The 11,223-nt window shown below is 42.6% G+C and overlaps 1 protein-coding gene across 12 annotated transcripts in view; it reads right to left on the bottom strand.

Moving 5' to 3' along the window:
* OTOF (otoferlin) overlaps positions 1-11,223 on the bottom strand; it is a 465,027-nt gene that overhangs the window by 6,931 nt on the left and 446,873 nt on the right. For 7 of the 12 annotated variants that reach the window (XM_040348384.1, XM_040348383.1, XM_040348389.1 and 4 more), the window contains exon 45: positions 6,050-6,150. In XM_040348384.1, coding sequence (XP_040204318.1) covers positions 6,050-6,150 — 101 coding nt within the window. Of the gene's footprint in view, positions 1-1,241; positions 1,438-6,049; positions 6,151-11,223 lie in introns of all 12 variants that reach the window. The other 5 variants (XM_040348386.1, XM_040348390.1, XM_040348393.1 and 2 more) reach the window with 1 other exon arrangement.

The following is an 11,223-nucleotide window of genomic DNA, read 5'->3' as shown; positions in this document are numbered from 1 at the left end:
TAAAGATAAACCACCAAAAAGATGGCGCAGCCCATGCAAGGTATGGACGACGGAACAGCCGTCGTATTTTACGTCGTTTGCGTAAGCGCACGTGAATGGGGCTGGGCGTAGGTGACATTCACGTTGAAAGCAATGAGTATTTGCGACGTGATTCTGAGCATGCGCACGCATGGGCCGTACCAACGGCCCTCATTTACATGGGGTCACAGGTACTTTACATGGAGCACACCCACTACCTGCCTATTTTGAATTAGGCGGGGTTACTCCGGGCCATTTGCGCTACGCCAACGTAACTTAGGGAGCACGTGCTTTGTTAATACTGGCCTTGCCTCTCTATTTTACGTCATACGCCGATATATGTGTATCTGGCTAACAGATCCTGGAAGCATGACCTGTTGACGGATCTTGAGGATGGAAGTGGAGAAACACTGTTGTAGGGGGCTCTGCTGGTGAGATCTTTCCTCTTGAGTTCCCAGCTCCACACATCTGCTGCAACCATTATAAGTCCCACTTTCCCTATTTAGATTACAATGTATTTTATATTGAGGAGAATGTGTCAGAAATAACTCTTTGGTTAGTGGCAACAGATAAGGTACGCAGAAAAAAGAAGATGTAGCCAATGGACAAATAGCCAGCCCACCAGACACTTACTACAACCAGAACATCACTTTTGTGTGGACTGACCCTATAAAGCTGAATTCCAGGCAACGACTTTTAAATTTCATATATGGGAGCTGCCAAAAGATTTTATTTCTGCCCATTCAGTTGTGAGATTAATACAGCACAGCTCTATCTCACAAGACAGGAGACCTGATTTTACTCTTACAGGGCTCGTGTAGGGCTGTGCTGTATGGCTCTTGTACTCCCCAAACCGGTGATTAGACAATGAAAGGAAAAGCAATAGAGTGACTGATGAGCTCATCTATAATCTCTCCTCCTACCAGCATGCTTTTTGTTAGCACATGAGACCAGCAGCATAACTGATTGGCTACATGTGCTGCTACTTCTTCTCTCAGCCTAAGCGCTGCTGCGTAGCGAGAGCAGGTCAAATTGAGGTAGATTCAGGTAAATTTAATGATGAATTTGTGAATATAAATCTTCATTATTTTGTGTCTTTTATATCTGCCTGGAGTTCAGCTTTGATTTTTAGCACTGTGAAAGTCTGAATGACAGAAAAAAGTGAAAAATAATTGGTGAAAACCTGATTTAGAGAATGACAGTGAGATAGGAGAGGACAGTACCATGGCAGACCCTCCTCAGGCTCCGAGGATCTTCTTCACTAGGTATCCAGGCATAGAGTAAAGGAACAGGCCCACCATAAGGAGAAGGAGGATGAGGATGAGGATTTTCAGAATCAGCCAGCGGTAAGTATGCCAGATAAAGTAGCGGATAGACTTCAGGGGGTTGAGAAACCAAAGGAAGCTTGTGTCTGGCCGGCTGGTGAAGGGAGGAGGTGGAAATCAGAAGACAGGCAGCCCAAAAATAAAAGGGAGGAGAGTAATGAGAAAGTCAACCTAGGGTTACATGTGTGAGTGAGAGAATGTTTGCATGCATGACACTTTCTATTCTTCATTCATTGTTCACAACTGGTTTAGGAGGACCGAAAGTAAAGTACTTGTCACCAGTATTGCCCGTGGTCTCCCTGCAGCTGACCCTTTACCCATTACTGAGTAAGCATTTGTTCTGTCTGTGTTGTCTATGTTGAAAAGTTAGTTTGAGAGACATTGGGCTCCATTCGCATTCACAATGCAGCAAGTTACCGCTTTGTGAATGGAGCCCAATGTCTCTCAAACAAACTTTTCAACATCAACACAGACAACACAAAACAAATGCTTACTCTGTAATGCGTAAAGGGTCAGCTGCAGGGAGACCACTGGTGACAGGTACCTACCACATCCGAGTTTGCAGTAAGATTCCACACAGCCATTTTCAATTGTTTTGGCATTCACCTAAGAACGATACTAAAATGCTGCATGCGCTCTTTTATGAAGTCATGTGGTATTTTAGTAGTAAAAGCCTGCGGTATGGAGTGGGGCTTGGTATGGATTGGAGGGGGACCTAACACCGTTTTTTCCCCAGATTATTTAATGCTGGTAATTCATTTCTTTACATTCAGCTGTCAGCTAATAACTAATCAGTTGTTAAGTATGCATCTGCCGCCATGCTCCTTGAGGCTGGGTTCACACTACTACACTACTTTCATCCTACTTTGCTCTGCTACATTGGTCCTACATTTATCCTACATTGGTCCTACATCCATCCTACTTTCATGAACAGGATACTACTTTGGTCCGACTTCAATGATATTCAATGGGCCTGAAGTAGGATCAATGTAGGACCAAAAGTAGTACAGGGAGCATTTTCAAAGTCGGACCGACTTGTGTAGGACGCTACAAGACGCTCTCATAGGGAAACATTGAACACAGAGCAAAGTAGGATGAAAGTAGTGTAGTAGTGTGAACCCAGCCTAACAGCCATGTTGTTTACTGGTTGTTAAGAACGCCGGGGGCCGCCTGCTCCTTAACAACCAGTACACATTCCTTAAATATTGCATGCCTCGACTGCTAATTAATTACCGCATGCAATTAATTATTTATTTAATCTGTGAATTGAGTTTAATGCCCATTCATGCGGTATTTACCAAGCATTTTCAGCATTTTGCAGTAGATACCGAAAGTTGACAGTCGAAAGTTCAGAGAACTTTTGTGTGACCGTATGTTTCAGAGGAATTCCGTCAAAAAAAACACCCAAGGTTTTTCCGACGGAAAATTTGATCGTGTGTATGCGGCATTACAGATTTTTTTTTTCATGAACCTATAAGGTCACTATAAACTAACAATACCACTGATGTAACAGGTTTCCGTTGACAAGGCAAAAAAAAAAAGATGTCTGCCAAAACACAGTGAACTCTAATGCCCTGTACACACGACCGGTTTTCCCGTCGGAATAAACTCCAACGGTTTTTCCGACGGAGTTCCGACAGAAAGAAGTTCTATGCTTCCGAGCATGCGTCCAATTGTTTCCAAGCATGCGTTGTTTTTAGTCCGTCGGAATTACATTCAGACCAATGGAAATGTATGCATCCAGACGAATGGATGTTCTCTATCTAATTCCGCTGGAATTTCCGACGGAAAAAGTCAGATGGGGCATACACACGGACGGAATATCTAATGAAAAGCTTCCGTCTGACTTTTTCTGTTGGAAATTCCTCTCATGTGTACAAGGCATAAGACACCTTATATTCATAGCATAGTTGCCAGCTGCCCATGAATTGTAGAGTCTGGGCCAGGAGTTGGTCATTGTATAGTCTCTGATTCTCAGTGCTGACCTATAGTGATGAGCAGTGAATCTGCCTTGGTTTAGTTCCAGAACAGTTTTGCAAATGAACTGAACCAAGGCAGATTCGCTCTTCACATATCTTGCTCAAAGTTTGTGAACTTTGTGGCAAACTTTCTTGAGCTTATGGTGGTGGGTGGCAAATCAAATTACTAAATTCTGGCTATTTGTAGACATAATAAGCAAGCTAGTGTCAATCAAAAGGCATGGGAAGCCTGGCACTGCTATGGGGGATGTACCAATGCCAAAAAAAATAAAAAACAGTATCCCTCCATAACTTCACATACAGACAATATGGCTGCTGTGAGCCCAACCTTTTATAGTGAGGGGAGGGGGATGGGTTATACATTGCTTCCAATCATTAGCGCTTGTGACTTAGCTGTCTAGGCAAAAAGCTATGCACTGCATTATGGGTTCCTCCTTTTTCCTGGCAGCAAACCTGCAAACATTTCAAGTTTGCAATTTGCGAACTTAGTAAATCCTGAGGAACCTCATCCCTATTGACCAATTACAAAAAAACGTCCTTTTATGCGACTGTTACAACCTATTCATTTTCTGCAAGCCCGTTAACTTGTAGAAGACTTTAGCTGCTAGGATCTGTTCACAACATTGTGTTTTATGTGCGCTACATGGCAGAATTACAGCGTGCTAGACACATGAAAACTAGTTGCCATTTTAATCTATGAAGCTCTACACATCAGTGCATTGCATATTTAATGGTGGCTGGGAGCATGCAGCAAGTATATATACGTGGCAACCCAAATTAAGGTCCATGCCATGCATGCAGTAGTCTCAAGGCTTTTGGATGTCTGCACAAGGGAGGATTTTACAGGTAAATAACATGCCTAAAATATGGTACATGCACATATAATCTTATGGGGAGATTTTTGTTGAAATGAATGGTCTGACTACAACAGGGTCTCTTTAAGCCCAAGCAACACCAAAGGCCATTGAGGCACTCATTCAGAGATGCTTAGAGTCTGTCTTGGAGTCTGGCCCCTAGTAAAAAGTGAAGCTAGTTTCAGAAAGGCATACAGAGGAGAGTTTATTATTTGGTATATATATATATATATATATATATATATATATATATATATATATATACACTATAATATTGCCAAAAGTACTGGGACACCTGCTATCACACGCACATGAACTTTTATGGCATCCCAGTCTTAGTCTGTAGGGTTTAATATTGAGTTGGCCCACCCTTTGCAGCTATTACACCTTCAACTCTTCTGGGAAGGCTGTCCACAAGGTTTAGGAGTGTGTCTATGGGAATGTTTGACCATTCTTCCAGAAGCTTATTTCTGAGGTCAGTCACTGATGTGGACAAGAAAGCTTGCAGACTTCACTCTAATTCAGTGTTTCCCAACTCCAGTCCTCAAGGCACACTAACAGGTCATGTTTTCAGGATTTCCCTCAGATGAAACGGCTGTGGTAATTACTAAGGCAGTAAAACTGATCAAATCACCTGTGCAAAATAATGGAAAGCCTGAAAACATGACCTGTTGGTGTGCCTTGAGGACTGGAGTTGGGAAACACTGCTCTAATTCATCCCAAATGTGTTCTATCAGGTTGAGGTCAGACCAGTCAAGTTCCTTCACCCCAAATATGCTCATCCATGTCTTTATAGACCTTACTTTGTGCACTGGTCCAAATCATTTGGTGGTGGGGGGATTATGGTGTGGGGTTGTTTTTTAGGGGTTGGGCTTGGCCCCTTAGTTTCAGTGAAGGCAACTCTTAAGGCATCAGCATACCAAGACATTTTGGCCAATTTCATGCTCCCAACTTTGTGGGAACAGTTTGGGGATGTCTCCTTCATGTTACAACATGACTGAGCACCAGTGCGCAAAGCATTGGTCCATAAAGACATGGATTAGCGAGTTTGAGGTGGAGGAACTTGGCTGGCCTGCACAGAGTCCTGATCTCAACCCGATAGAACACCTTTGGGATGATCAGTGCCTGACCTCACAAATGCACTTCTGGAAGAATTGTCAAACTTTTCCATAGACACACTCCTAAACCTTGTGAACAGCCTTTCCAGAAGAGTTGAAGCTGTTATAGCTGCAAAGGGTAGGCCAACTCAATAGTGAACCCTACGGACTAAGACTGGGATGCCATTAAAGTTCATTAGCGTGCAAAGGCAGGTGTCCCAATACTTTTGTTAATATAATGTGTATGTATGTATGTATGTATGTATGTATGTATGTATGTATGTATGTATGTGTATATATATATATATATATATATATATATATATATATATATACACACACACACACATATATACAGCTATGGGGATGTGGTACAGGAGGGCCTAGGCCCACTCACATAAGTACACTGCTATTTTCCAGGAGGAATTCCAGACAAAATCAAGATTTTTCAGGTACTGCTTAGGTACAATCAACACTTCTACATGTTCCCATAACACACCAAATCTTTAGTTTTTGAGTTCAAGTCCACTTTAAAGATATTTTTAAACAGGGACTACTTCCTGCACTTCTACTATACTGTATATTACCCGGTTGATTGATGCAGAGTGGGATTTGGTAGCTTTGCACGGGATGTTAATCCTTCCCTGTGTCAGAGCGATATCTTCTACCCATGTCACAATGTGGATTAGCATGACAGGAGGCTCCTCAGAATTAAAAGAACACGCTACTTTATATAGAATTATTACTCACAGGGATTTTATACTCATCTCACTTACTTTGGTTTTTCCAGAGGATCCGGCTCATTGCGTCCGAGACCTGCCGGTGATTTCTCCGCCTCTTCTGCTGATAGTAGGTGGAGCTCTGCCTCCACTTTACCCTGAGGAAAAAGAATAGTGGGTAATATTATTACCAAAGCCTGACATTTTTTAGTACCTGACAGAATGAAAAAGACACGATTCTGTGACACTCGAATAAAGAAATAGGGGTCAGCAATTGTCATTTTAATCCTACCTTACTAAAAATGTCCTATCAGGAAGAACGGGGTTCAGCTTGAAGGCATCTCGTTGCTATTACTATAGGGCCTGAGTTTTTATGTGCAAATAAAAAGTGAGCATTTTTCACTTTCATAGAGGGTTAAAGAAAAAAATGTTTTAGTCTTTAATTATTATTATTATTATTATTATTATTATTATTATTAGTATACAGGATTTAAATAGCCTCAACAATTTGCACAGCACTTTACAAAATTAAGGTAGACATTACAGGTACAATACAAGTTGGTACAAGAGGATTCAGAGGGCCCTGCTCGTTAGAGCTTACAATATAAGAGGTAATAGTGATACAAAAGGTAATAGCTGTGTGGGAATGTGCTGATGGAGAAAGTAAAAACACAATGGGCTAGATTCAGGTAGCTTTGTGCATTGTTACGGCGGCGCAGCGTATCGTATTTTTGCTGTGCCACCGTAAGTTAGAGAGGCAAGTGCTGTATTCACAAAGCACTTGCCTCCTAACATACAGCGGCGTAGCGTAAATGGGGCCGGCGTAAGCACGCCTAATTGAAATGAGGATGAGGGGGGCGTGTTTTATTTAAATTAATGGTGACCCCGCATATTTTAAGTTTTTTTACGGCGCATGCGCCGTTCGTGAAAGAATCCCAGTGCGCATGCTCGAAATTCCGCCGCAAATCGTCATTGCTTTTGACGTGAACGTAAATTACGTCCAGCCCTATTCGCAAACGACGTAAAAAATTCAAAATTTGAAGCGGGAACGACGTCCATACTTAACATTGGCTGCGCCTCATAATAGCAGGAGCAACCTTACGCCAAAAAAGCCTAACGTAAACAACGTAACAAAATTGCTCCGGGCGTACGTACGTTTGTGAATCGGCGTATCTAGGTCATTTGCATATTCTACGCCGAAAACAACGGAAGCGCCTCTAGCGGCCAGCGTAAAATTGCACACAAGTTATTCAAGTTACGTCGGCGGAGGAAGCCTATTTTTTCAACGTATCTGCCTTTGAGAATCGGTGTAAAGATATGACGGCGCAGATTTTAAATTACGGCGGCGTATCTGATACGCCGCCATATGTTGTTGCTGAATCTAGCCCAATGTATAGTTAGAAGCAGGATGGGCTTCTTTAAAGAGAAGGGTTTTTAGGGATTGTCCAATGAAAGATGGGTTAGGAGACAGTTGGACAGGTTGGGGTAGGGAGTCCCAAAGAATGGGAGAAGCTTTGGAGAAATCCTGGAGGTGAGCATGGGAGGAGGCGACAAGGGAGCTAGAGAGCAGGAGGCCTTGGGAGGACCGAAGAGAGTGACTTGGTTGATATTTTGAGACCAGGCTAGTGATGTAGCTGGGGAGAGTTGTGGATGGCTTTATTTATGGTTGGCTAAGTGGAAGTCAGTGGATAAATTGGCAGAGAGGGGTGGAGGACACTAAATGGTTGGTAAGGTGGATAAGTCTTGCATCAGCATTTATGATGGACTGCAGGGGGGATAGCCGATGTAAAGGTAATCCAATGAGGAGGGAGTTGCAGTAGTCGAGACGAGAGATAACCAGGTAGTGAATTAGAACCTTGGTGGTGTCATTGTTTAAAAAGGGGCGTATTCTGGAGAAATTGCAGAAAGTTGGGGTGGCATGTTTTGGACAGGGATTGGATGTGGGCCTGAAAGGACAATTCAGAGTCCAGGATTACACCTGGTACCCTTGTATGTGAGGACGGACTGATAGTTGTGCCATTGATCTTGACAGAGAAGTCAGATGAAGGGGAATGTGGGGGAGGAAATATTATGAGCTTGGTTTTAGATAGATCGGTTGTAAGATGTCCAGTCAGATATGTCTGTTAGTAAATCAGTGATGCGTGAGAAAACTGATGGGGTGAGCTAAAGGACAGAGAGAGAGATTTGGGTGTCATCAGCATATAAATGGTAGTGGAAGCCATGGGAGGCCATCAACTGACACAGGGAAGAGGTATAGATCAACAATAGGAGTGGTCCAAGGACAGAACCTTGGGGCATACCAATGGTAAGAGGAGTAGGAGAAGAGGAAGTAGAGTTGGAAGTGACACTGAAGGTGCCGTGAGATGGGTAAGATTTGAACCGATGGAGAGAACAGCCACTGAGACCAAGCAAATCAAGTTTTCTGAGGAGGATGGGGTGGTCAACTGTGTCCAAGGCAGCGTAGAGGTCCAAGAGTAATGCCGTGTATACACAACCATTTTTCGGGTTCTAAAAAATGAAGTTTTTAAGGGTCTAGAAAAAACAACGTTTTTTTCAACCCGATCATTAAAACGGCCTTGCCTACACACGATCGTGAAAAAAAAATGCTCTAGCAAAGCGCGGTGACGTACAACACATACCACGGCACTATAAAGGGGAAGTTCCATGCGGATGACGCCACCCTTTGGGCTGCTTTAGCTGATTTTGTGTTAGTAAAAGACGATTCGCGCCTTTCTGTCTGTTACAGCGTGATGAATGTGCTTACTCCATTACAAACGGTAGTTTTACCAGAACAAACGCTCACGTCTCATAACTTGCTTCTGAGCATGCGCGTTTTTTCACGTCTTTAAAGCCCACACACGACCATTTTTTACAACCTTAAAAACGACAGCGTTAAAAACGTCGTGAAAAAATAGAGCATGTTCGAAAATTTTAATGCCCATTTCTAAGATTGTGAAAAATGCTCTGAAGCCCACACACGATTGTTTTTAATGACATAAAAAAAACGTCAGTTTTTTTTAGAAACGGTCGTGTGCGGCATAAGGCTTAATGTACAGACATTTTACAACCTCCATGAACGATTTCACTTGACAGATAGACAACATTTAGAAAAGTCAGTTTTGCCGTGTTTGCGTTTATAAGAGCTTTTAAATTATTATATATATTTTTTGCAAATGGTCAAAAATGTAAAACACCTGTAAACGAAACGCAGTGAAACACAAGTTACAGTGTTTACAAGCTGGTGCAGGCATTTGGTGTTTCAAATGCCTCTGAACATGCGTTCTGAACAAATTTTTTTTTGCTTTTAAAAAAATGCTTTTGAATTCAACTGCCTAGAAAGGACTATAAACGACCCTGTGTACATGTACTGATAAGATAACATAGAGGAGAGTTCAGGGGCAGCTGAAAAAAAATCCCAACTGCTTTACCAGCAGCAGTGTACATGAATCCCAAGAATAGAATAGTGACTGTTGGTTTTAGCTTTAAAGTTTGAAATAAATTTGAAACGCTGTATGTATGTGTATTTCATTTTGTACTCTCTGTTTACTGCAGCAAACATCCTTGGCATCATATTAACTCTAGTGCCAGTATACTGTATATATCATATAGATATCTCTCTAGCCTACCCTCTTTGAGTCCTTTATTGGACCTTCTATATATTTTTTATGTAGTTAGTGTCAGTTTTTTATGCTATTTTAGCGTTTCAGCTGAACATTTTTTTTATCATCCCTCTCCTTTCATGGTCTACATCTGGCATCTCGTTTAACCACTTAAGGACCGGACCAATATGCTGCTACATGACCCACGGGGTTATTACAATTCGGCACTGCGTCGCTTTAACAGACAATTGCGCGGTCGTGCGACGTGGCTCCCAAACAAAATTGGCGTCCTTTTTTCCCCACAAATAGAGCTTTCTTTTGGTGGTATTTGATCACCTCTGCGGTTTTTATTTTTTGCGCTATAAACAAAAATAGAGCGACAATTTTGAAAAAAATTCAATATTTTTTACTTTTTGCTATAATAAATATCCCCCAAAAACATATATAACATTTTTTTTTTCCTCAGTTTAGGCCGATACGTATTCTTCTACCTATTTTTGGTAAAAAAAAATCGCAATAAGCGTTTATCAATTGGTTTGCGCAAAATTTATAGCGTTTACAAAATAGGGGATAGTTTTATTGCATTTTTATAAAAAATTTTTTTTTTTACTACTAATGGTGGCGATCAGCGATTTTTTTCGTGACTGCGACATTATGGCGGACACTTCGGACAATTTTGACACATTTTTGGGACCATTGTCATTTTCACAGCAAAAAATGCATTTAAATTGCATTGTTTATTGTGAAAATGACAGTTGCAGTTTGGGAGTTAACCACAGGGGACGCTGTAGGATTTAGTGTTCACCTAGTGTGTGTTTACAACTGTAGGGGGGTGTGGCTGTAGGACTGACGTCATCGATCGAGTCTCCCTATAAAAGGGATGACTCAATCGATGCAGCCGCCACAGTGAAGCACGGGGAAGCCGTGTTTACATACGGCTCTCCCCGTTCTTCAGCTCCGGGGAGCGATCGCGACGGAGCGGCTATAAACGAATAGCCGCGCCGTCATCCCGGATCGCTCCCCGCGGGAATCCGACCGCCGCATGTAGCGGGGGGGATCCCGATCGGACCCCCGACCCACGTCTAGGCAGGGACGTACAGGTACGCCAATGTGCATGTACGTCTATTCTGCCGACGTATATCTACATGCGGCGGTCGGGAAGTGGTTAAAGGGGTTTTAAAGGTTTGTTTTTTATATTCTAAATAGGTTCCTTTAGGCTAGTGCATTGTTGGTTCACTTACCTTTTCCTTTGATTTCCCTTCTAAATGTTTTTTTTTCCCTTTGTCTGAATTTCTCACTTCCTGTTCCTCCTTAGAAAGCTTGCCCCCATCATCTGAGCCATTCTGGCTGGTGGTTAGTCAGCTTGCTCGCCCCCTCCCTTGGGACTACATCCCTGCGGGCAGACACTGTGAACGTTCACAGTGTCTCCCCGCAGGGATGTAGTCCCAAGGGAGGGGGCGAGCACGCTGACTAACCTCCAGTCAGAACAGCTCGGATGATGGAGACTTGATTGAGGTAGAGAGTTCCAGTGAATGGGATGGGCTCTGTAGAAGTCCTGGAGACGAGCAAGGGAGGAAGAGACAAGAGAGCTAAAGAACAAGAGGGCTTGGGAGGAGCGGAGAGGGCCGTTTG

This window comes from Rana temporaria, chromosome 4 (assembly GCF_905171775.1).
Source record: "Rana temporaria chromosome 4, aRanTem1.1, whole genome shotgun sequence".
In the NCBI taxonomy this organism is placed as follows: domain Eukaryota; kingdom Metazoa; phylum Chordata; class Amphibia; order Anura; family Ranidae; genus Rana; species Rana temporaria.
The sequence above is the reverse complement of the archived record's forward strand: the minus strand, read 5'-3'. Positions and strand labels throughout refer to the sequence as shown.